This window comes from Anastrepha obliqua, chromosome 4 (genome assembly GCF_027943255.1).
Source record: "Anastrepha obliqua isolate idAnaObli1 chromosome 4, idAnaObli1_1.0, whole genome shotgun sequence".
In the NCBI taxonomy this organism is placed as follows: Eukaryota; Metazoa; Arthropoda; class Insecta; order Diptera; family Tephritidae; genus Anastrepha; species Anastrepha obliqua.
Window position 1 is genome coordinate 84,629,616 of NC_072895.1, and position 27,893 is coordinate 84,657,508.

The 27,893-nt window shown below is 36.0% G+C and overlaps 1 protein-coding gene across 1 annotated transcript; it reads left to right on the top strand.

Annotated features, from left to right (window-relative positions):
• The first annotated feature begins 3,158 nt into the window (after positions 1-3,158).
• LOC129244251 (uncharacterized) lies at positions 3,159-27,825 on the top strand. Its single transcript, XM_054881868.1, has 4 exons — positions 3,159-3,573; positions 20,819-20,913; positions 21,044-21,215; positions 27,731-27,825. Exons 1-4 carry the CDS (start codon positions 3,159-3,161, stop codon positions 27,823-27,825), a joined length of 777 nt encoding a protein of 258 aa, XP_054737843.1.
• The last annotated feature ends 68 nt before the right edge of the window (positions 27,826-27,893 follow it).

Genomic DNA, 27,893 nt, shown 5'->3' on the forward strand with positions numbered 1-27,893 from the left:
CCAGGAAATTAAATATCTCATTACGCTTAAAAGGTGTTGTAAAAATACTAAAGACTTCAAAGTAGAGCCTTCAACCGTGGTCTGAGCTGATGGCGTATAAAACCCGCCAGCGAAGAATTTGAAAGAAAGTTCTCAAAATGGCATGTTTCACACTCTTACTGGTTTTTTGTACAACAAAAAGGCGAAATTTTGTATTTTTAAATTAGAATTTTTTTTTGCTATACCTTGGGAAAGAGTAAATCAATTATCACGACATTTGAATTAAGTAATCCCATGATTTTCGGTACTTAAAACCCACAAAGATATCGGGATTAGTGACTCCAACAGAAACTTTCAACAGTATTAGGACCCGTAGGCATAAAAAGCATTAAAAGTGGGCGTGTAGTAAAAAAATTTAGAACAGGTGGCAATGAGCAGTCAACAAAAATAATGTGATGACACGTGTATGGCAGAACAGCGTAATCTCTCTGAAGTTGCTATAGAAGCAACGCGGGCTTGGCAATGTGTTTGAAGTAACGAAGCAATTTGCCATAGAGCACAAACAACGACTAAAAGTCATGCCACCGATGCAGCAACCAGGTTACTCCGGCTTAGTTCTGCTCAAAGGCGATTAAAATGCACAATGATAGCAGGCCAGCTAGGCTTTCTACAAAATGTATAAGAATCGTTAATAAGAAAAAAAACAATTATGGATAACCAGTGTTCGAAAATAGTACTTTTTACATTTTTTTTGAACAACACTCACGTCGAATTGGATCGAAGAAGCATTAATTCTTATCCCTTAGTAAGTTTAAGTTACGGTGCTTGACACCCTTTATGAAGATGTGGAGGGGCCTACTTAAGCCTAGAGGCAATTCGAATTCCCTGTGTGGCGAAACCACTTCATTTCTTTAATAAATGTTTAAATATTGCGGATGCCAGCAGTTGTTTTTGTAGCCCTGTCAACGCAATGGAATTACCGGTCCTCTTCGACCAGTTCATTTAAGGGTAGGCCCAGGAAACGTGCTGCTTCAACAGGTTGGGTCCAGAGAGAGAGGTGGTTAATAAAGTGCGGCGTGCCTTCACATGCTGGGCATATATTGGATAGTTAGGAGTTTAGTCTGCTACAGTGTCCAGAACGTAATTATGCCAAAGTTACGTGGGTCGCTCGGGTAGTTGAAGCTCTTCATCTGGAATAGGTGGTGGTTGGGCTCCGATGACTGCATTCACAGGTGAGGAGCTTAAGAGGGTGGTAAGTGCCCTACGATTAATGTCATTTAGCGTCTGTCTAAATACTGTCGGTTCAGTAGTTGTAGGTTCGTTTTGTGCGGGAACTCGTCAGAATAGTTGAGGAGATGCCTCTTGATGTGCCTGGGGTCAAATGTCTAGCAAGTGTCTACAGGGGTAAAGTCTTGGGTAGCACCCAAGCGGAAACTGTTTGCAGAGCATTTTATTGCGCTCCCTGACGAGAAGCATTGATGCTTCATTGTGTAGGTGTTGTAGAGGGGACACCAGGAGGCATCCCGGTACTCTCTTATTTACAGTGCTTTGGCATGTCGAGACAGGAGTAGCATAATTCAGAACCGGCCGGCCACTTGCTTTAAATGTTACCAGCAACATTTCTTTGTCTTTGCCACAAGTACAGTTGGCAAGCGATTTGAGGACCTTGCAATTGCGGCTGTGTGCGCAGAAAAGGAGAGAAAACTTGGGAGATAACTCCCAAAATTTTAGGGTTTTTTACTGTCGGTATTGTAACACCAATCGACTTTGACCTTAAGCTATAATTTGATCTCCTTGCCCAGGTGGTAAAGAGCGGTGCCGTGGATTTAGTAGGGGAAAGTTGGAGATTCCTCGCAGAGAAAAAGCGAGAAAGGCTGGTGAGGTAATCGTTTACTCTGGAGTACAGACCATCGATGTATTTGCCCGATATCAGCGGTCTCTACGTCCGCATACATAATTGGCTTACTTGCTTTGTAAGTGCTTCTGAAAACGCCATTTTGGCCAACGGAGAGCGCTAAAGAGCCATTGTTACTAACTTTTAGTGATCACTAACTGGTAACCTCAGCTAGAACGATACTTTCAGTTCAATAAGATGATGTCACTAGTTCGGCATACCATCGATTCTTAGCGCGTGAAATTCAGTAGCTAGACTTTTTTGTACTGTGCATTTAACAATTTTTAAGGTGGAACCATTCGTGATCTGGACCCATAAACCGTCAATAAGCAGCCTCATAATTGGAAAGAGGATCGAAAGGTAACATTATATAAAGTTTCCTATAATAAATAATTTGTGTAATTTTTTTTTGTAAGAAATACTACCGGATTTACCGTGGCAACCTCGTATTTGTAATTTTATTCAAAACAGCTGATACTAGCCGGCAAAAGCTAATACATACATACATACATATAATGCAAATGTATATCTTTATGTAGCAGCATAGTAATGTGTGCGTGGATATCGTGAGAGGAACGATAGCGTCATACGTTTAGCGACTAACGGATACAAGTACGTGAATACGTGAATGAGCGACGCAATAGAATGGTGATGGGGTAGCCAATGTGCCAATGTGTAGATATGTATAATTGTATGTATTAAGTAAGGAAGGCAGGGAAGTCAGAGGAAGGAGGTGGCTACTGGCTGGCGGCTGCGAATGATGACGACTAATTCATCTCTGCGCAACGCGAAAGTAACATCGACAATTCGGCGACTAAATTCAGTTGGAAATTAAATTAAGAACGGAACGGACGCAAGCGAATACCACAAAAACGAGATCTCAGAACTTAGGGCACGCGCTGGTGAATCGAATACGGGGAAAAAAAATTTATATAAAATAATATTTGGTTACATATTACAACTTTTTATATTAATAAGTAATATTGGATTTGAGCGATTTAAATAGTTACACTTGCGGTAAAAAAATAAAAATTGCAACTGAAAATAAAAATCGATTTTTGAAATTGGTATTCAACCAGTAGTTTAGCAATGGAATTGAATGAGAATGTTTTTGTAAAGCAGCGCTGAAATTGTACACCCTTTCGTGTGCTACAATTGTGATTTTTGTGATTTTTACATTTATTTACAAATATATGTGCACGCAAAAGTGAACCGTTCGACCGGCAACTTAACCAACATAATTAGTAAAATTTAAAACTACTCTAAAAAAAATTTAAATGTAAAAATGTCCAGTACACCATCAGTAAGAATACAAATACCGCCAATCAGGCCATCGCCTCGTGTGGCACTACGTCCACCGCGTTTGAACCTGTCGGGTGTTTCTGGACCGGGGTCCAGTCAGTTGCATCCACCTCTAACAGGGCACACATTAACTGCACATCCACAAACTGGGCTCCCGTTAACCGCACAGACAAAAGAGAGCGAACAATGGCCCTTTTTCTCGGCATCCGATTTCGCCAGAGGCTTCTCAGATTTCGTTGACTTCACCAAGGCGGGTATGAGTTTCGGCGAAAAGTTCACCTTTGGTTTGTACGAAAAAGTGAGCAAATGGTCCCGCAAATGGTTTACACATATTTTCCTGTTCATCGTTATGGTGCTTTATAGTGCTGGAGGTGCGCTGCTGTTTGTTTCCATTGAAGGTGAGCGATATAGAGTAAGAGGGGTATGATTATTATGCAGTTTTGAGTAAATTTTATGCAGTGAACAAATTACTTTCTAATTATTCTCATGTGAAATGAATTTTAACTAGGCTATAAACTGGAACTATTGGCTTGGTAAATATTTCGATGTGCTAAAATATTTTTTTTAATTAATTTTTGGTTTGTTTTCAATTTACAAAAACTTTGGGATGAAAAGGTTTTTATTACAAATTGAAGTTGCCACTGGATGGCGGTAAGGACAAAATATTTTATATAGTAATTAAAACTGTTTTTTGACCTCCAAATATTTAGTTATTTATTTTCAAGAAGTCAAAAAAACATAGTTTCAGATTGACTACTAAAACTAAAGAGTAACGAAAATATATAAATAATTCAATTAAAAATTTAGTTCTAACTAAACTAAAAGATAGACTTCAATTCAAAATTCTTTCTTAGAAACTGAGAAATCGGACAAGTTAAAATTACGAAGTGCACATTCAACAGGAGCATTGCGAGCATATGTAGATTGCTTTGAACATATTTAAATAAAAATGAAAAGCGTTATGAAGAATTCTGAGAGGTGTAAGAAAGTTAATACTTTGAAGCAGAAATGGGCAAACTATGCCACCTTTATTTTATACATATATATGTATATACAGGGTGGCTGATGAAAGCCGCTACCAAAAAAAAAATTGAATAACTTTTTTTCTTTTTAAGTTATCTGTTCCATTTTTGTTTTAATTTGCAGATTGATCTTTAAAATTTATTAAAATGGATAACTGGGACACGCAAACAAGAATTTGGATAGTCCGCCGCTATCACGCACTGGAGTCCGTAGTTTTGGTACAGAGAGAGTACAGGCGGATGTTTGGCGGCGATCCCCCGAGCAGATGGACCATAATGAGACTGGTGAATAATTTTGCTGAGCAAGGAACAGTCGCAAGAAGGCCTTATCATCGAAACCCACCAGCTCGGACGGAGGAAACGATCGCTGCTGTAGCTGCAGCTATACAAAGCAATCCAAGGGTTTCAACAAGAAGCTTATCTGCTCAACTTGGTGTCAGCCGACAGTCTTTGCAAACAATAATGCACAAAGATTTAGACTTATTTCCCTACAAAATTCAAATGGTTAACAAACTGAATGCAGCAGACTTGCCGATTCGCTTGGGATTTTGCCAGAAGATCCTGCAAATGGTGGAAGAAGACCAAAACATGTTAAACTGCCTTTTCATGTCTGATGAGGCCCATTTCGATTTAAACGGATATGTGAACAAACAAAATTGCCGAATATGGAGTATTTCTAACCCACAGATACTCCACGAGACGGAATTGCATCCTCTTCGCGTGACAGTGTGGTGTGCGGTTTCTTCACGCTGTATTGTCGGGCCTTATTTTTTTGAAGAAAATGGTCACACCGTTACGGTTACTGGAGACCGTTATTTGAAAATGCTGAAAGAATTTTTCTATCCAGAACTACGCCGAAAGAGAATTCCTTTCAACTCTGTGTGGTTTCAACAAGATGGGGCAACGTCTCACATAGCCCAGACTGTTATGACAAAGTTGCGACGAAAATTTCCCAATAAACTGATTTCAAGAAACTCCGAATTCCGTTGGCCCCCCAGGTCGCCTGACCTTACTGCACCTGACTTTTTCTTGTGGGGTTTATGTAAACAAGAAGTTTATAAAACAAAGCCAACAAATTTGGATGAACTAAAACAATCCATTCGGGCAACAATTGCGGCTATTCCTGTCGCAACTCTCAAAGCAGCAATGAACAACTTTTTACTAAGATGCCGCACTTGTGTCAACGAGCATGGGGGGCATTTAAATTCAATTATTTTTAAAACTAATTAAGCTACATTTAATAAAATTTAATGACCTTCAACTTGAAAAAAAAATAAATGAATTCCATACACTAAAAAAAAGTTATTTGAGTTTCTTAATGTAGCAAAATTCATCAGCCACCCTGTATATAATTGACGCGTACACCCTTTCTGGGTGTTTGGCCGAGCTCCTTCTCCTATTTGCGGCGTGCGTCTTGATGCTGTTCAACAAATGCAGAGCCCTACAGTTTCAAGCCAACTCCAAACGGCAGGTTTGCCATTGCTTGCCGAAGGGTGACCGCTATTAGAAAAAAGTTTTTCTTCATTTTGATTTTACACCGATATTCGAAGCTACGTTCTCTCTGAATTCCGAATGGTAGTCACACACCAACCCATTTGGCTACGGCGACCACCTTTAATAACATTGAAAACAAACGAGACAGCAAGAATCGTTCTTCTACTTTCTAAAGACTTTGAGTTGATCAACAAACGTGATGTTAAAGACGGGATAGTATCAGAAATTTTAACTGATCTTTGTAAAAATTTCAGAAACCCCTTTTGTGCTCTTTCGATCCTGTCGATTAAAAAATTATGGTATGGCCTATAAAAAAAATGGCGGCGTATTCCAACCTAGAGCGAACGAATGCAGTAAACCGAAATTTCAGTGTATAAGGGTACATAAAATTTGAGCTGTTAAGTATATGTATGTGTATAGCCATACCTATGTTAAATCTTTAGATTCTTAACAGATTGAGGTACAATATTACATTATAAGAAGTATGACAGTAGTTTTCGTTTTTTTTTATTTTGTGAACAAAATAATTAAATTTAGCAAAAGTGGAAACAAAAAAAGAAATTATTAAAAAATTTCAGAGGGTTTTTGGATCTAAACAAGAACGCCTCATGTTTTTTCTCTATAAATAATATTAATAAATAATTTTTTGCGTTTTACGAAGGAAAAAATCGTTTCGGATCGTCGACTGTCGTCGCTACCCGCTAAAAAACCAGCTCTCTCTGAACTCTATATATCCTGGATGTATTTTCGCATTACTACAGGTATGATGTCCTTATGGACTCCACTATTATCATGCTTCAGAGACCACCATTGCAGACCTGCTCGTATATATACAGCTTTTGTATATTTGGCCTACTGTTCTCTTGCCAACTATTCTCTGCACGCTTCGGAGATTGACGAAGAATTATGCAGCACAAAATAGGACGCATGGAAGCATTGCATCGAATAGAATCATATCTAACCCGAACAATCTGAGATACAGCTTTAAGAAACGCCCTAACTATAATAGAACATACCCGAGGCTTAGTTAGAGCGCCTCCGCATCTCAAGTACGGCAGTGGTTAGGGACTTACTGTTTAGGCCAGAAAGCTAGAATGCTGTAAACTAGAACCCTCGGCCAGTGTATGAAGCATTTAATGTTATATACATCGAAAAATTAGAAAAAAATTGTTCTATTCGAACCTACGCACTCCCGAATGGTAGTCACGCACCAAGCCATTCGGCGACGATGACCGCCGTAATAATAATAATAATATAAAATCTTAATTTTATATATGTCGATTTGGCCCATATGGAAAATATTTGGCCAGTTTAATAACATAGAGAGGTAACTCAAAATTTTAAATTTTTGATTTTTTATGATAAATTAAAATAACCGGCTGTTGAGATTATACTCAGACTTATAAAAAACTCAATGTGGCGCTAATGTCGAGAATAGAAAGCTTGATATCTTGTTTTTATAAACTAACGACGCCAAACTGGTATTAATAAAATGATCGAATTCAATGTTCCAGTAAAAGGGGGTAGGTTTTTAATTTGAATTTTAAATAAAGCCATTTTTTACTAACAGGCAAAAACAATTTTTTTAAGGCAAGAGTAATAAAGCATTAATTTAATTAAATTATTTTCAGCAATGAATACTTTTTCGGCGTTTACTGCAGTAAAACCAAATATTTCACGATATGCAAATTATTCTTTAACAGTATTGAAAGTGTGTACTTATATGCTGACTGAGTGAATTTTTAATAATAAAGTGAATGAACTCTGAATAAAAAATGTTGAACTAAAATAAAGTGCCTATTCTTTCCTAATTAATATAAATATCGTATAAGGTGGCGTAAAATGCATATCAAGATTGGATGTTTTTGAATAAATTTTCTACTAAATAACTATTTTACTAAATTACTAAATACCAAATTTGTTTTTTTTTTTTTAATTTTTCTATCATCCATCTCCGTCATCTCTATTTTAACCTTTGCGCGCTCCATTGCTTGTCTGTTTGTCTACTTCAAATCCAGCTACCTGGCTCACTAGTATCAAATATGATTGGCATATGACACCATGTGCAAAATAAATTACAAATATTACAAATTAAAAATCATTAATCTTGTAAAAGGGTGATTAATTTTGTGCCACCTTGTAAATTTTTTACCTTTCCAATTGATATAACTCTTCGGTCTTGTTGTGATTCCCAAAGTTTTCCAAAAAGTCTACAAAAGTAGCATTAGATAACTTTAACTTTAATTTAATGCTCTCACAATCTTCTAATAATTTCGTTAGCAATACCAGATCTGAACAGCAGCTCACAGCTGATCAGGAAAAGTTTTGTGAACCATATTTTTAAGCTTGTTTCTTTATCCATCATTCATCTAAGCCATTGCAACGCTTTTTAACTGGCATGGCCGCGTTTATCATCATCTAGGTAATATACAGGGTGGTTCAAAATTAACAAAATGGTCTTATCTTAGGAATGGCTTGCTAGATGTTCATCTTAAGGTCTTAAATCGTTAATGAATTGCTTGTATAACATCAGACTTTCACGGCATTCTACAAAAAACAAGTATAACGGCGTCTAACTGCAGCTCCGAGGCGGCCAACTGAGATCGCTGCGACGCCCAACTGGTATCGCCGATACAGCAGAAGCACAAACTATCGATTAGGGCATGAGATGTGTAACATAGTGCGCTATCTTAAGGAAACCAAAGCAACCATGTCTTCAATTTTCGACCACAAAAAACTGTTTATCATATCTATGCTGCGTTCAACTTTGACCGAAACTTGGAATTTTCAACAGATTTTCAAAGAAAAATGGGTCAGTAAATTTATCTGACTATAAATGAAAGCTCCGTCACATTCGGCGCATCTGTTTTGAATATAAACAGGTTCAAGGATACAAACAGCAAAGAAAGTTTTCAAAAATAGATCTATTATTTCTTTGAAAATATTTTCAAAATACAGATACGACTGTCCTGCAGTTTTGGTAGTAACATAGGACGATATGAAGCAAAATACCACAGAGAAAGAAGGGAAATGTTCAAATTCCTTAAAGCGAGAGCTTACACCTGTCGAAGTTTTATGCATATCCGTCCTCCGTCTGGCTCGCAAATGCCTATCGTGGTGAAGCTCAAGGAGCTTTTAAACCTTTAGCCTCATTCTTCTTTTGATCAGTTTTTGTAAACAAATAATATGATACTTAAAAAAAAAAGACATTTTTTCTTTCATTATGTTTTTACTCCCTTTGTTTATCAACAGATTTCCTCCAGTCGTTCGCCACTCCCATTCTATTTAGCATCACTTAGCAATAGCTTACTCGTTTGGCGATTTAAAGATGCCCCAGACAGTTTGGCGACTGCGAGTGAGTTTGCAAGCAGTCAGTTAGACCTCCCTTCGGGTGCCCCTCCTAGCAAGGCTTTGTTTGTGATGTTATTTCTTTTTGTGGTGTTATTGCTTTTTGTGCGAGGAATTACCTTTTTTTGCAGTTTTTATGTTTTCGTTTATTGGGATTTGTTGCTTCTTTGTCTTAGGTTGTTGCTGTATAAACCGATTTTTTATTCGTTTCATTAGTGTGTGTGTGTGTGTATTTTCATTTCCGTGAAATTTTGTTTGTTTTTATTCTACTTTGTGCTTTGTACTACTTGTCGGTTGGATTTATAGCACGAAATTGTGCGTGAGTAACAAAATTATCCTTTTGTACCATTTTACCCTCTATTTCGATTTCTCACTGTTTCTCAAGTTATGTACTTCAGAAGCAGGCATTAGGTTGTGGCATGGTCCTGCTCCTAGTACTCCTGCGTGTCTGCCGAAAAGAATGTGCCCTGTGTGTAACTCCACAGCTGTAGAATATGGTAAATATTTCTCTCTTAGTAGGAGAGAGGAATACTGGCGATTGTCTTATACTTCATTCAAGTCACTCTGTATTTAGTTGTATTGCAAGAACTGAGGTCTTTCTTTTCGTGCATATTTCTTTGACGAAGAATTTCTTTCGTGCATATTTCTTTGACGACCAATTTGCAACAGCTGGCTACTATTTTATGATGCCATAGCTACAATAAAACAATAAAATCATTTATTTGGTTTTTTTACTTCATGTGCGATTCACTCCATTTGAGTTTTCACAATTTAAGCAAACATGAATTTTAAATATTATACATACATATGTAAGTATGTATGTGCAAATGTTTTTATTTCTTAAAATTCAGGAAATTCCGTTCACGACTAATTGAACTTTTATTCATTGAAAATTGCGCCTGAATGCAACCCCAAATCATACTGAACATTTCATATGATTTGAGGTACGATTTTTAAAGGAAAACACGTGAAATGTATTTGGATTTCGTTCGGTAAAGTAAATGTAAACATTAATAGGGTTTCCCAATAAGGGCCACTCCTAGTTGAAATGGAATAAAACAAGTTGTGTTTGATGTACTAACGAAGGTTTTTTCTCGCATGTTCTAAGGTAGGTGCGAAGTATTACTATAGATCGTTCAAATGTGCGTCTCAACCTTACAGGGTGCCACGGACCAGAGACGTTCAATTTTCAATGGCTCTGCTACATAAGCCCAGCGGAATTTGTTCACTGGCCTGGGCTATGTTTACTTTGATTTTTTGAGAGCATCGCTCGATTGTGACTTATTAGAATATAACTGCGAAAATATAGAAACCAAAGTTGTGGAAATAATGGCTATACTCTCCAGAATCAATTTATCAAAATGTATGTGTTTATTAATTTCCTTTTGCCAGCTCGTATTGAGACTTATTCATCCTTATGGAATGCTTCAAAACACCTTTTTTCGAACATCTTAAGAATACTTTCAATAAAAGGGAATGGGTATTACTTGTTTGCAAAGAGGAAGAGTAGGTGAAAGCAATAGACACTACCAAACACAAGAAGATATGCGCACATACACACACTCTCTTGCTATGGCGTCTTCGGATAAACACGCAAAAGCAGTACATTTTGAGGCTTTATATTAATTTGTGCTTCCATAATTAAACACGCGGCACTTCGTTTTCATTAGTGTGCTTAATTTAGATCTATCAAATCACAATTTGCACGAACATATGATTTCTCCTCCTTTTATTTGTTTTGTTCCTTTGTTTTATTTTGGAAAGGGAACTGACGTCAGACTTTTCAAAATCGCGAAATTTAAAGTAACTGTTTTGGGAAGGTTCCACCTATGGTATTCAATTCGCCTTGCTTGTATACTGTGTTCGCGGATTTCTTTACTCAACATTTCAAAAAACGAAATTCAGCGAGTAATTTCGGCTGTCACGTCACAGGGTACTCGGCAGCCGAATTCTGCCAGCTCATTTCACGCATATTCACACACTCGTCCAATCAGTCGTTGTTCAGACGGCAACGAAGCAACATGAGTGCAGACTGTGTCACCACACAATCTCAGTTTGTTCATAAACAAAGCGCCGCAGCCAATCAGCTGATTCTTTCAAATTCGCTGAGAGCCGGTTAACGGTCTTATATTGGTCACACCTCTAAAGAGGAACAGGTGCATTGTTTCTACACCGTTCGCTAATTGTTAAGTTTAATTTCTTTCTATGCATTAAACATGTAATACACACCCGTATATGGAGTAAGGCCAATTTTTTAACATGTTTTTTTTTAATTTTGGAAATCGGAAAATGACCAGGCGTACGGCATTGCATTTAAGGATAAACCAGATATTGAATATGATGAGGCAAAGGTTGGCGATCGCGCTTTTGGGAAAAACATAACTCAAGCTATCATGGCGAATTGAAGAATCGCTTATGAGGAAGTCGAATTTCGCTAATTCGCAAATCCCAAACGAATCAGTGGATACTTTACAATTCGCAGCTCCGAAGCATATCGTTTGTTGGAAAAGCTTTCCGGTGCATCTTAGCTCATTCTTACAACGGCTAGTAACTACGCCATCGTTAACACCTGATTCCGTGTCCATAACAACGGTGTACGGCAGCAACCCAAACTAGATGCGCACATGTGACGAGAGTCCCATTCAGCTCTTTTAAACATGAAAAAAAACAATAACTTTTGTCCAACAGTTTTAAACAATTAAATAAAGTGTGGTTTTTAATAGCTTGAGAACTTAAAATAATAAAACAAGACAAAAATATTGTTGAAATGCATTTTTCCATAATCTGGTAGATAATTTCTTTTTTAAATGACATCCGACATATGTCCGCCGTGGCTACGAGTTACATGTCCATTCGATCAGCACAATTTTTCACAACTTTTTCCAATAAATCTGAATAATACATTTAAATGAGCCCTATTAGCAAAACTGCAACGCAATGGCTTCAATTCTCGCACGGCTGTATTTTATAGGGCTGAAAGCCAAGATTATAGCGTAAAGTTTTTCACGTACTGGCGATGACGACGATTCGACATTTGGGCGTCTTCTTCAACATTTCGCTGTATGAACTTAAAGAAAAGTTTTATTTATTTATTTATTTTTTTTCCAAAGTAAATTTCCACGATTTGGAAGCGCTATTCTAGCGTTAAGCGATTTATGATGACTTACCAGATCTTGTCAACAAATTTTGCCATTCTATGCTGTCAAACCATAGTTATCGATATTGATAGTTCTCATGCAGCTTCAAACATCCCATATAATTTTTTCCCCAAAAATTTGTTTTAAAAAGTATATTTTGTCCTAAAAAACTAAAAAAAAAATCGTAAACAAGTTTAAAAAGAACAGAACATATCCACTTAAAACCAAAAAAATGTTTAAATAAAATAGATATAAGAAAATTAAAAATTTTATTTCTTAATATTTTCATTTTACTTCTTATTATGCCTAAGCCTGATTTTTAGAAGAGTTCACCACAACGTCCAATATACTTAGATCATTCAACATAGAGATATTCCTCTGTCATAAAAGCAGCAGTACTAATACTAACAAACAGCTCGTCTATTTGATATACAGGTGAATTTTTATATTGACAGTCAGGCGTTGCGCATTGCAAAAGGCCGTAGAAAATATGACCAAGAACAGAAACGTGCGCCTTTTCAACGATCCGTACATAAAAAACACAGAAGGTACTGAAAAAAACAGTAACTTATGCGGGTCACAGAAGCAATCAATAAATCTTAAGGATCAGTTGAAATTTCAACAAAACGAGGTGTGTGTGGCGTTGTTTGCGACGGATTGAAAGGTGACAAATAGTTTTGTTTTCCCTGCAATCGGTTGCCTGTGCGCGACAAAGTTGATGATTTTTGTCATTCCTTTTGAAATTTCGAAGTGTACACATGAGCGGAAAAGTAGAAACAGTAAGCAAAAATATTTATTGAAGAAACAAATAAATACCAAACATGTCAATTATTTTCTTTCCCCGTTCAATGTTTACTCGCCAGCGAGCAGCGTGAAATGAAAACTGTCAAAAAATCCGCAGTATGTGGCGAAACGAGTTTCAATAAATTGTATGATTGTTGCCTGTTTTTAGCCAGCATTAACTAAAGAAGACGGCCACTTAGATGATGCAGTCACTGTGGAAATATAAAAATCATTGCGGGTAATCTAACGTCCACGTCTTGCACATAGCAAATTCTGGCATTGCAAGAGAATTCTATGCTACTTTAACTAAACTCCATTCAATTTATATACGAGTGCACACCTGTGTATCTACATTTTATGTTCTATAGCACCGAACATCCGCTTGTAAGTCATTGGAAACAGTAAATATAAAGAAAAAGAGAAAATGTGAAAGAAGCGCAAAGCAGCAGAAAATACTAAACAAACAAAGGATCGGCAATCGACCTGTGGCAAAATTAAAACAAGAAGAAAACTCAAATCAAAGGCAAACAAATATAAACTTTTCCGCCCCAATGAACGAACGCGTGCTTCAATTCACGCCTGGCACGAATAAGGCGCGCATGTCTCATATATGTTTACGTACACATGCACAAATGTGTATACAAATGATTGATGTAGAAATCACATTCATTGCGAAGTGTGAACAGAAGATCCATCCGCATCGATTGTTCATTGATGCTTTACTTTTTACGATTACTCATACGTCATGGCGCACTAGTTGATTTTTCCTCATTTCATTTTGTAAACAACTCTGTGGGAGAAAGAAATTAAACAAGTGCACTAAAGCAATAAAATCAATAAATAATTTCAATGCATGAGGAAAAAAACAAAAGGCCAGGCACGCACTAGTTTCAGATGTTTTGTTTATGGGTGTATCAATTGTAAGAGTTTTGACTAATAGGGTTTAAAATAAATAAAAGTGTTTTTTGTTTATTTATTAAGAGCCATATATGTAGGGGGTGTCATGCTGCTTACAAAGAATACAATTTATTCATATAAAGGGTGGGACGTGAGCTGGTTTTTCACGTGATATTTTATGAGAATCGTTAATAACTTTTATATATTTTAAATTATAAGAATTTAAAAAAATACAATGAATGTCCAAATATGCGAAACTACAGGTGTGTTCAATATAATAAGAATGCCCATTCTAACTATTATATATTCAATCATAATTTTTTAAGGTGTAAAAACACTTACACAATACATTTTTCTGGCGGTACTTCTAATGGGACTCCCCAAGTAATATTCAAAGCATTACTAAATACTAGGAAAATTAACGCAAATAATGAATAACAATTTCTTAAATATTATTTGATTTAATAAGTCTTATGTTACACTCCTCTTACCTTGAACATTGGATTATTGAGTTTTTTTTATTCCAATATTTTTTTTCTTATTTTTCTTAATTTTAATAAAAAAAATTTAAATACAGTCTGTGTCAGAAGAAAATAATCGGTTTTTTCTTGTAACTTGAAGATATATTTCGTTCTACTTTTTGCTGCGTAATAGTCCAACTCAAGAGCTACGACGCCAGTGCTAACTCAGGTTAGTGTTGTTCGAAACTTTCCCGTAAACGCAACCAAACGAAACTGAATGAGAAGTACGTGAAGCGTTTCGAGGCGATATTTTTATGCACGCATTCGAAAGGGCCGAAATTATCTTACGCCGCAGCCAGGCCCGACGAGAGGGGGGGCATCGGGTACTTTTTCCCCCGGGCCCGGAGTTTTCATAGAGGCCCGGACTCGAGATTATACGTATTTATATGAATTAGACATAATTGGAAAGAGCCCGCATTGCAATTTGCCCCCGGGGCCCGGATATGCTCTCTACGGCCCTGGCCGTAGCTGCAAAAGTGATTAAAAAATCAAAAAAGTTTGTTGTGATGAGGGATCAGCGGTATAAAGTGTACAAAAATGTTGATGACTTTGTCCAACTTTTTAAGCGCGACCCTTCTTTGTGACTACGCCAAGTACGATCAGTTCTTGCTAAAAAGAGAATATAGGTATGTGAGTATCAACACCATCGAACGGCGACTGAAGGAGGCGAACATATCCTACCGTCCCATATCATCAAAACTACTGCTATCAGGAAACCACATTGAGAAACAACAAAACAAGAAAATGGAGTGACAGTATTGAACTGGCCTTCCCAGTCCTTAGACGCCAACCCCATTGAAAATGTGCGGGGAACTATAAAAACGCATCTTGCCGGAAGGCCAGTCTATGATTTAAAGCAAGTCGTGCGTCAAGTTCGCAAAATCTAGTCCTGTTTGTCGACGAGCTACGCAGAAAAGCTGGTTCAAGGCATGCCGAGAAGATGCCAGGCTATACTCGACAACGATGAAGACTACACGGCTCATTAAATAATTGCGACTCGTAGTTTTGTACATACTTTCATTTAAACAAATTTTTAATATATATCTTTTATACTTCAAGAATAATCGCGGTTCCTTTTTTCTGACACTGTGTATGGAGAAACCGTATAAAATTAAAAGTTTGTGGTAAAAAAATAATTGAATAAAATCTAGTTTTTTTTCAATAAAGATGACTTTCTGCTTTATGTTGAGGTCGCTCCCATTATTTTGAACACAATTGTATGTATGTTCAGAAAACGTTTAACGTTCGACTCACATCGGATTTGCTGATGACTGACCGTTTTTTCACTTCTGCCACAAACATATATAAATATATCTCCACAGTACGAAATTGAGCACTTACTTACTTACACAGTGCTTGCTGCATTGCGACAATTGTACGTTTATCGAAAAAAAAGTTTGCGTCGAGGTCTTTTGTCCTCTGAGTGGTCGAAATGGTGATATCATTGACCCATTTTTCTAAAATGCTGCAGGCAATACATTTTGTGTTTCAGCATCCTAATTATCGACACTTGAAATTACAAATATTTACGTGGAATCTCATTGACCGCATCATGTCACTTATGTACTCAAAAATTTATATTTTCGAAAGTCATTTGGCACAAGCCAGCTTGTCTCTGTGAGACTTTCTGTTATTGAGTACTGGAGTTATGCAGAAAGGATTGAGGAGCTTCACTAAAATATTATTCGCAGCTTATTTGAATGATTTTACGTTTCATTTAATTTCTTTATTAAGTCTGTCATTACAAAAATCTTACAGACTGAAGTAACAGAAAGTTCTTAAAGTTAGCTTCTTACTGACTAAGTACAAAAGTTTTTCCATGAATAATAGGAAGTCACCCTAGCAGCAAAAAGAGATTTTGGCATGGTAAAGTCAATACCTAGTTTTCTGTAGATTTTATTAATTTCATTAACTGCTCAAATAATGGGAGTAAAATAAAAATAATTACATTTAACTGCTACAACAAGAAAGGGGTAATGGAAAAGTAATGCTGTTTGGTACTTTGGAACGAATCTGCTCAAGTAATGATCGACAGTCAATTAAGCCACTAATATCATCGAAAATAAACATAAAAACTGAATATTTCACCTGCTTCCAAGAGATTTCTGATTTGACTGATCAACAAAATAAAGCGCTTGAAAGGCGAACTCGAAGTTGTTGTACTCCCTCAATTCTGTCAGAGTGTAAAGCATAAATTGGATTCCAGATAACACTGTGTGAACAGACTATAGAATTAAACATCGATTTTCCAGTATCGGGTGTTTTTTGCCGCCTGAGAACTAACGATATCGATACCTAGGTTTGACAGCTGAGAATGTCAAACCGTGTTGACATTTCTATTTAGTAAGGTTTGTAAAATCATCATGAATTGCTTAACACCAGAACAACGCTTCCGAATTGTGAAAATTTACTTTGAAAAAATAAATAAAACTGTTCGCGAAGTTCATAGAGCACTGACGGCATCAGCGGTCCTTATTTCTATCGAAATGACGAAGGAGCCACCATTATGATAAACGGCAAGCGTTATCGAGCCATACTGACAGAATTTTGGTTTCCAAAAATTAATCAGCTAAACTTATACCCCATTTAGTTCCAACTTGCCAACAAGCGATTTATTGGACTGATCGAATGGACCAAGTAACTCGTAGCCGCGGCTGACATATGCCGGATATCATATCCAAAAAATTAATGCCATGAAATTATCTACTAGATTATAATAAATATAAAAAATGCATTCCAACAATATTTCCGTTTGTTAATATCATTGTAAGTTCTCAAGCTCCTGCAAAAGGATCATTAAAATCTCTTGCAAGACATTTCAAAAAACTAGATGGTAGTAAGCCTTCGAAATAACACAATTTATACGGTTAGCTAAAGTGAAACCTGAGTCAAACAGGACCCCTAGATCAAAGTATTCTTCAACAGTAGCTATTTTAAAAAATCACTTAAAAATCGCGTTTTCTCTCGGCAAGAAGCCATGTACAGAGATGAAGTCTATACTGCTGTTTTTGTTGGTTGAGGAATTTTCTCACGCCACAAAACTCAATTTTCCCATCGCCGATATTTTCACAATCATCATTTTTATCGGACAATATTTTGAAGTTTAAACAACTCATTTGATTAAAATTTATTATTTAGTAAATAAAATTTGAAAAAGAATATTGGTAAGAAACCGTCTCCTTTCTCTCTTCAACCTTTTTCACATTCCCCCACTTTTTGACCTCCTTCGTAGATAATAGAAAAACTTATAAGTATTTTCGTCATATGTCATATCTAGGATTAATGGCGGAGGATTTAGTGGTTCTCCTATCGTAATTGCAATAATTTCATGACGATAATGTAAATTATGTCGTTATACAAAGTGACGCAAAATTAATCAACCGATTGGAAAATGTATAACTTTTGCAAATGCCATCGTACGTCAATCACATTTGACACCTGTGAACTGGACAGCAGCAGTATACAGACAACGGTTTTCATCACTCACAATCGTTTTTTTATTTAGTAAAAAATTTTATAATAAAATAAAAATGGATGATTAATTTTGTGACACCTTGTATACTACAGCCTGCCGTTGAGAAACACTCTAGAGGCTGAATATTCTGGTTCTTTCGATAAAGTCATAGTTTTTTTAGCATTCGTCGAAGATTTTTTGTTAGACAACTCTGAGCAGCCCCATTAAATTTCTCCCTAATTCTACCCGCTGATTAATTACAGGTTTATTACGGCTCTTCACTTTTCAATGGTAGCGAAAAAATGTTTTAGCTGAAAGTTTAAGCTTTTTCGTGCTTAAGGAATATTGCCCTTACGAGGAATATTCGGTTGTCGCCATTCTCTACCCTCTGCTTCTATTCAAACTATAAATTTTACAAAGCATACATACGTTTATCTGTTGAATATATAAGTACATACATATAAATTTGCTTTCATGTAGATATATGTATAAGTACACTTTGCATCTAATATAAAAAATATTATTTCTGCGTAACATTTTTGCTTCACTTCATTAGCCATGACCTCTGACTTATTAGTTATAAATAAATTAATTTTTGCCACTTAGCTTTTAGGCTTCATGCCAGAGTGTTCAGTTCGTTGTTATTATAAAATATGATGGCGCCTTTTTTATACCAGCCCGCACGTGTACAGAAGGGTATAATTTTGTTCACATTACGGCTGTATATAACAGCATAAAGGAATCGAGATAGGTATATAGACATACATTTACCGAAATGCTCAGAATGATGAGTATGAGCTGATTTACCTAACAAATAATTGCCTGCCCGTCCGACGGTGTCTGCCCCGAACACGGTTACTCGATCGAAAATTCATATATTTCAATGAAACATATACTGGGAATGGGCGAAATCAGTTAATAACCTGCCATATAAAAGTAGTTTTCAAAAAATAAAAAAAAAACCGTAATATTTCTGCAATAAATAAATACAATTGCTCACATTCAATAAAAATCCCAAAAGTCCAAAAACAGAGATAGGACGGAAGTAAAATTTTTAAAACATGGGTGGTGATATGCACACAATATTATTGAGCTCATATAACTACTTCGCCCACTTTTTTACATATATGTTAAGACTAAATGTCCGTCTGTCCTTTTAATGGTTAAAAAAATGTGCGTGGGTATATAAAGTTCAGTACGTATCGAATTTAGCACTTCCTTAGTTGCGTTGCTTGTTGACATACCAATGTGCTTCCAACTTCCGTAGCTTTCAGTTACATATACTTATACATATATATATACATACATACCTATATAACGACTCTTAGCGAAAATGGTTTTACGTACATGTACATGTAAAAAACAACAGAATATAAAGCAGCTCTACGTATTAGCTTTTAACATATCCAAGTAACAGAGCTTTTTCTGGCCATTGAATATAAATTCTTAGATTTGGGGCATCTCTCTTGAGAATAAAGTGCATATGTATAAGAAAAGGAAGTTTAAGCAGTTGCCACCGAACCAAAAGCACACTCAAGCTTATAGTGTAATTACTCTAGACGTCAACTTAACTTAAGACACGTAAGAACTTAAAGAGGTTTACACAAGCTATCAAATCAGCTTACGTAAACAGCCTCACACCAAATATTATAAATAAGGGCATTCATAGGATAGGATAGGATAAATGGCTGGACTTGCGAGGGGCCTACTCGGACAAATTTTCTCCGTTGTGATGACTTACAGGTAGAGAGAGGAGAAAGGAGAAATGAAGAAACCAGACAGGTGAAACCAGATAGGAAGAAGGTTAGAGGATGACGACCAACGGAGGTGGTTCGTATTAACCGCTTCAAGCTACTGATGAATTTCACCAGGAGTATGATATTTACATTCGCAAAAAGGCATAGCCCAGATGTCAAAATCTTTGCCCGATGAGAGCAAGGCAGCCGAGAAAAAGGAGCTGAGATCATTCCAACTCGTCCTTCAGGCAGTTTCTGCTGAAAGGACTTGAGACAATCCCAAGCCTCACCGCATGGACACCTAATAGACCATGTTCGGTAAAGATACATACTAAATTCGAGAGCTGCGACTTTGTTAGCCTTAGAAGTTCCCTCGAGTACCTCCAATCTGCCCACCCCAGATCTGCCCATTAATGAAGCTTGCGACTTGCACGTTTGCGTATTAGCCTAGCGCTCGCTGAGTTGCAGTGAGGTCCATCGTTCCAAGAGCAGACCACAGGTTCTCAAGGGAATTTCAATCCTCTCATTTTGCAACGAAACCATCTCCAGGGTACCCTGTATAGCCAGCTCATCAGCCCAGTAGTTTTCCTCTATGCCGCTGGGACCGGGAACCCAAGTGAGCCTGATGCCGAAGTATTCTGATGCAATCGAGGGAGAAGTCAAGCATTCCCCGACTAACTTCAAACGCACAAACACCGAGCCCAAGGCCCTAATTGCCGCTTAGTTGTCAAAGTAGATATTTACATCCTTCACAGTGATTACAGAAGTAAGCAATCAATCCACTGCTTCCTTAATTGTGGCTACTTCCGCCTGGAAAACACTACAGTGGTCCGGAAGCCTAAATTTGAGCTTGCTGGGGAGCTTCTCGCAGAATATTTTCCCAACAACTCTTCCGTCCAACTTCACACCATCCGTAAACATGTTTGCCATGACTTGCCTCCAAATATTGCAACCCGCCCACTCCTCCTTTGAATGAATAAGCATAGAAAAAGTTCCGCTTGGACCTAGCGAGAGTGTACTAAAATGTTTTATTGTAAAATAATTATAAAATTATTATATTTAGGTGTAAAGCTAAGCAATAAAAATAAATAAATAAAATACTATAAACACCCTGTATGCATAAATTTGTATCCAAATGTTATGATTGCTCTATAGTTCATAGCGACCTCCGATGTTGTCTATTGAGCTTGACCGCGAACCTAAGCTTATTATTACTATCATGAGTAAAAATATTTACTTCCCTCCTTGCAGGTACTCATGCCAGCAGAGTTCAGGATGATTTAAGCTATCAGCGGCGGGAGTTCCTGAAAGCAGTGTCCGGTTTAGCTCAGGATCCAATTATGCAAGTGAGTATGCAATTAAATTAAGTTGTCTACAATTTAAAGAAGAAATCAAATTTACGAATTTGCTTTAAACGCCTAATACCAAAATGTAGTTTTTAACTTTTTTACAAATATATATTTCGTGAAAAACTAGTCTGACCGCCTGCTATTAGAAGGAAAACTGGTTAATGTGATGAGAGCTCATAAAGAAGCAATTCAGTCATTTATAAACAACGACAAGACTTTTGAGGAACTGGAAAAAGCGAAACATCCTTGGACTTTTATGAATTCCATGTTCTTTTGTGGCACAATCTATACGACAATCGGTAAGTGTGCACACCTACTCACATACCAAAGAATAAAATTACGAGTATATAAATAGGATATGAGTTTTCTTTGCAATTTATTACCTGTGGGGCTCTTTGTGTTAAGCGCCTTGAGAGAAGGGTTCATTATATTCCATGCGCGGCTCCACATATACATATTTATGTACATCAGAAGTGAATACTCATACATATAATATGTAAATATATATGTATGTGCATAAAATAAATAAGTTTACACTCTGGTATATGCGTACATATGTTTACTCCTATAAGCGCATTGTTCGTTGTCTGTTAAGTAGGAATTTTCGCAATAAAATAAAAATAAAAACTATAATTTTTAGTGGAAAATATTTTAGCTGCCACTCGTTGACGATTTTGACGCACACGCGAAAATTATTTAAAAACTAACAAAAAAGTATAAAAAAAATCTTAAACTAAAAATACCATATAGATGAATTTTTATCACTTTCGACTCGACCTATATTTAGTTTGTCGACATTTATGAGATGGGCAACAACTCGTACACCAACCGCACTTTATTGTGGGTGCCTGCAAAAAAAAAAAATTTGTTGCTGCTTTTTTTCGTTTCTATTTGAAAGTCAATTTAAAACTTGATTGGTTCATATTGAGAAAATGCCGTTAATTTCTATTATAGTTATTGAGTGATTTTTCATTTTTATTTCAAAGCTTTTGATGCAACAGCAACAACAAGATTTTGAGATTTTAATTTTCTCAAAATATTTTTTTTTTTCAAAGTGTAGTTGAACAAGTATGAAAATGTATTTGAGTTCACTTTGCTGCATACTCAGTACATGCATATTAAAAGGGTTGGTGTCGAAATTCTGTATGTACAAAATTCTAAAAACAAAATTCTGCTTTTTCAAATTCTGCTTTTTTAAAATTCTGCTTTTTAAAAGTCTGCTTTTTAAAATTCTGCTTTTTTAAAATTCTGCTTTTTTTAAATTCTGCTTTCTAAAATTCTGCTTTCAAAATTCTGCTTTCAAAATTCTGTATTACAAAATTCTGTATTAAAATATAATGTTAACAATGTTAAAGAGGTAATGTAATTATTTAATTTATTATTATTATTATTTTTTATTATTATTCGAGATATTAAATAAAAAATAATAATAATAATAATAATAATTTTTTCCTCAGTTTCGATAGAATCCACAGTATTTTTGCGTAGAACTTCTTTTCGCGTGGGCGGCCTTCGGCCGCGCTTCAAAAAAATAACCCTCATCAGTCCAACTCCGGCTACGCAATCCACAGTATTTTTGCGTAGAACTCTTCTAAAAATAACGAACAGCTGCGAAGAATTATTAAGAAAAGAAATGAATTAAGTCACACTCCATATTTAAAAAGAATTCCAAAAAATATTGTAATTGGCTAAACTAAAATATTGTTATCGCTTAAACATATACATATGTATATTTATGGAATAAATGTTTATTTTGTTACTTCTTGTATGACGAAAATCACAAAACTTGAATAAAGCAGAATTTTTCGCATTAAACATGCAGAATTTTGAAAAAGCAGAATTTTAGAAAGCAAAATTTTAAAAAGAAGAATTTTAAAAAAGCAGAATTTTTTTGCAAATTACAGAATTTTGTCACCCAGAATTTTGTAATACAGAATAATGATACGCTCCCGATTAAAATACTTGTTCCAACGTTTAAGGTTCTTGATGGGTGGTACCAGGAGAGTTTAGGAATTCGAGCAGGCCGAAAAGGAAGGGTACTGCGAAATATTAATTAAAACAATACGTGACCATTAACAGACGCTTTTTGAATTAATGCCGAACCGGTTTGAATATTTAGACACCTTAACTTAAAACTCCAGACCAGTTATAAACCGCTAATAAATGACTTTCAAGGTCGCTTAAATTAAATAAATTATTCGAATTTCATAACTGAAAATATCAGAAAATATTTCTTTGGTTTCTCTTCTAATGAGTTGGGGTCCGGTGCGACGCTCTGAGGCACGCACAGTTCGCTCCCATGTCATGAGTGGGACAACAACAAGAATGAGAGAAGAATTGATAGCCCCTACAACAACCACAATGTTTTATTGCTGCTCCATCACCAGCAATGCATTGCAAAAAATTGTATACTCTCAACAGAAGTTGCTATCGGTGAAAACAAAAATAGAAGAGGAGCATGGAAATACTTACTGAATATCTGCCTGCTTTGAACGGCTTCTTGCACGAACCTTTGCAATTCATATTAATCCAACACTTATTGACATTTGATGTGAATTTTTATAAGTAATTTGCATTGAATTTTATTTTGCCTTTTTATTAATGACATTCGAGACTGTTTTAACCACTGTAAGTTCTTACTCTATGCTGATGATCTTAAACTGTTTGCTAAAGTAACTTGCCAATTGAACGCTTCTTTAGTACAGAAAGATTTAAGCAACCTGTTCGCTTGTGTCCAAAATAAGCTTTCACTTAATATAAAGAAAGGTTTTCATGCCACCTTTCCAAATACTCTGAATGTTATTTCTTCCTCTTATACTTTATCAAATGTTGCTCTGCCTAAAGTTAAAAAGTTTTCTGGTCTAACCGTAACATTTGGCTCTCGCTTTACATTCATAAGTCATTTTAGTCATATATGGCCTAAGGCTTATGCTATTTTAGTGTTTCTGAGGCGCGACGCGAGGGATTTTAATGACCCCTATACTAGAAAAATTGTATATATTATACCTCCCTAGTCCGAAAATGCACCATTGGCTTGGAATCCAATTTTGGCCTGTCATGCAAATAAAATTTAAAGGGTACAATGAAATTTTCATCAGTTTTCTTCTAGCTCATCTAACGGTAGGCCCAGGAAATGTGCTGTTTCGACAGGTTGGGTCCACAGGGAGAGGGGTGTTAGATGAGTGGGTTTAATGAAGCATGTGAAAAGGTGATCAGTATCGTGCGCAGTGTCTTCACATGCTGGACTTATATCGGGTATGTCGGGGTCGACTCTGGATAGGTGAAGTTAAGTCTGCTATAGTATCAAGAACGTACTTATGCCAAAATTACGCGGGCCTCTCGGAGTAGCTGAAGCTCTTCATCTACAAAAGGTAGTGGGTGGACTTCGATGACGGCATTCAGAGATCGGGAGTTCAGAAAAATGGTAAGTGCCTCACGATTAATGTCATTTGGTGTAAGTACTGTCCGCTCCAGTAGTTGTAGGTTCATTTTGTTCTTGAGCTCATCAGAATAGTTGAGGTGATGCCTCCTGACGTGCATAAGAGGTGGCTCGGGTTGTAGCAAGTGTCTACAAGGGTGAAACCTTCGGTAGTACCCAAGTAGAATCTGTTTGCTGAGCATTTTATTGTGCAATGATGCCTCATTGTGTAGGTGTTATAGAGGGGACATCAGGAGGCATCCCGTCTATTCTAATTGCAGTATTTTGACATGTCTGAAACTTATTCCACAACCTTATCCAAAACTTTATCTTTGCCCGAAGTACTGCCGGCAAGCGATTTGAGGGCGTTGTTGCGGTCCTGGATTTCAGTAGCAAGGTGACACTCAAAACTTTGGGGTTATTTACTGTCGGTATTGGTATGTCATCAACTTTGACCTTTAGCTGAAGTTTGACCTCTTTTGACCAGGTGGTAGAGAGGGTTGCAGTGGATTTAGTGTGAGAAAGTTGGAGATTCCTTGCAGTGAAAAAGAGAGAAAGGCTGGTGAGGTAATCGTTCACTTTGACACACAGGTGATCAATGTCATTGTCCCTCAGTCTTTGATTCTGTTGATTGTCACGAAGCTCTTGAACAGATTGCCTTCAATGTTTTTCACAAACTTCACTATTTCCACTATTCATTATAGATGCTTTTTGTTTTTGCATGTAAGAATTACTTTTAAATAAATACACGTATCTAGTACGTACGGTTTTTGTAATCAAAGACTTAAATAAAGAAATAAATAAAAAATGTAATGAAACAAAATGAATTTGGCTTAAAGATCCATTGTAATCGACAACATTCTCATCTGTATTTTCAATAGTCGAAGAGAAGCAAATGTTAAAACTATTCTGCGATATACCACAAGCCTACAGAGACTTACTTTTTAAATTTTTGAGCAATATCTTCCACCCAATCTCAGTGCAACAGCTTAAGGTTTATTTTATCTTTTGCCAAGTTGTACTTGTGTGAAAGTAACTTTTTTGCAAACAGAGAAATCAAATAACCGTACAGGTAACAATTTTATTTAGAAAAAAATGTATATTTCAAAACTTCAGCTACGATTTGAGAAAGTATGCTCAGAAAGTAAGTTCATCTCTTTTGTTCAATCAGTTTTTCAATTCAATTCAACTTTTCACCAAAACACCCAGTGACTATCTTGTGACAAATATTTTCTTTTATCTATATTTTCTGATTCTAATTTGATACAAAATTTTTACATGTACATGTGTTGAAGTCGATCGGTTGGTAAATGACAAAGTTATTCAGCGTTTACATACCGACATAAAAGATGGCGCACCTTGTAGAAAATTTGAAAATGCTAGAGAAGCTGCCCCCCTTAGTTTGCTATTTTGAGTTGTCTGCACCTCAGCAGTTGTCAGGTCATGTCTACCATGCCATGCACAAGTTAGTAGTGCCTTCAAATCAGCCTATCAGTATTTAATGTTTAATTTTTACGAAATTGCATATGATGCCAGTAACAACTATTTGTGAGCGGATTTCTTCCAGTATAACTTAGTTTTGCATACGTGAAGCATATTTGATATTGTGATTTTCGCTATTACTATAAGGCAGGGATGTCTGGCACATCACTTTGTTTAAGCTAAGACTTTGAACTCAATTCGTTCTTTCTAAGTGTTTGTTAGCAAAATTCGAAATTACAACAACAATTTGATGTTATACAAAAAAAGTTTATATTATTAGCCAAAAGTCCTGGTAAAATAAAATTTTGTTTTGCAGGCATAAATTTTAGCCCAGAATTAGAAACAAAAATAAATTACTTTCATTTTTGTAACATATACACATTTAAAACTAATTGTTAAGTAATAAAAAAATTTTGGACCAGTCTGAATTTTTAGCTCGTGGTTGACTTTTTACCCATATAGACCCATATAGGGTGGGCCTCCTCACATTTCTCAGCCATTTTCACATTATTTTCCGGAAGAATTCCTGCTACAGCAATTTATTTGCCCGTGAAATAAAATTCAGTAACTTGGCCATGAATGTCAAATTAGCTTTCTTAAAACAAAATTCTCAGAACAAGACAAAGCGATTTGTTCAGCGCTTCGGTCCTAAATTCTTTTTGACATCTACATTATTTCAAATTAAGTGAATAAGAGTAAAAAATAAATAAAAATAAAAAGTGTCGCATCCATTAATCAGTCATGTATATACATACATTTGTATGTATTCATATGAAAATATACCATATTTATGTTAGATGAGTAACGAATGTCCATTGAAAAACACTTTTTAAGGGTAAGTAAATAACCCCGCATGACTAATTGATGGTCAAAGCCTAGGAGCGCATCAAAAGCCATTATAAAAAAAACAAATATTTGGCTTATTAGAAATTTTCCATTTCAAGTCCAGGCTATGCTAAGTGCACTCATGGGTATGCACAAATGGTATTTCGGTGGCAAAAATATCAGCGTTTCCTAGGTCTCTTAATGAAAACATACACGCTTAAACTTAAAATTGATTGAAAATTCAACGAAAAAATTCACAGTTGTCTTGATAACATAGATGAGGCACATCTAACAAATTGCCCATTTGTCCAACAAACAGAGAGGAAAATTAATTTTTAATATTTTCCGAATTTATTTATTAGAAATTGTATTCCGTAACGAACAATGCTTACAAGAGCTGACCACTTAAAAGGTCTAGAGCATCAAAAGAAATTTTTTTCTTCGACCGTCCAATCTTTTCCTTTTCTTTTAATATTCTTTATGTAAAAAATATGCAACATTGCATAACAAATTTCAATAAAAGCATCAATAAAACCATCCGGGAATACCCCTAATATTACAATATATATCTAATAAAATTAAAAGCTAACTTCTATTAGAACTATTTGCATCGATTATTTCTTCAAATGCGCTATTTTCCGTAACAGTTTCCAACTGCATTTGATTAATGTCATATTTTAGCAGTCTTTGATGATCTTTTATATTTCTATTCATCTGACATTAATGAAGAAAACTACAAAGAAAAGATAATAAATAAACAGGTGCGTGTGCTCATCCATATGAGTGCGAAATCCATACATACACACATTTTTATGAATGTGCAGTAAATTAAACTTAAATTAATAATTCACTTTCATACTTTTGACAGACTTCAGCATGCCAAAAAGTACACCCTCTATTCCACGAAAATCCGAAATTTTCACAATTAGAAACAACTGGTGAATATTTTGTGACAAATATTAAATTATTTAGTAATATGGAAAAGTTTTCGCTTTTTGATCAGTTGAATGGAATTACTATTGTGGTTGCCAATATTTACCTACAGGCGTCATTTCCAATTTCTCGTTATTATTGGCTGCGTCAAAATAGAGCAATACGATCACATTCTAAATGAAGTGGTTAATTATGGACCGAAAATTGAAAACTCAATTAAAGATAACGTCTGTGGAGAATTGGATGCTTAGCTGGTGGGCATTTCAGTTGTGAAATGTCAAAAAAAGAGTTAGTACTTTGGAGGAAGGAAGGCATTGAC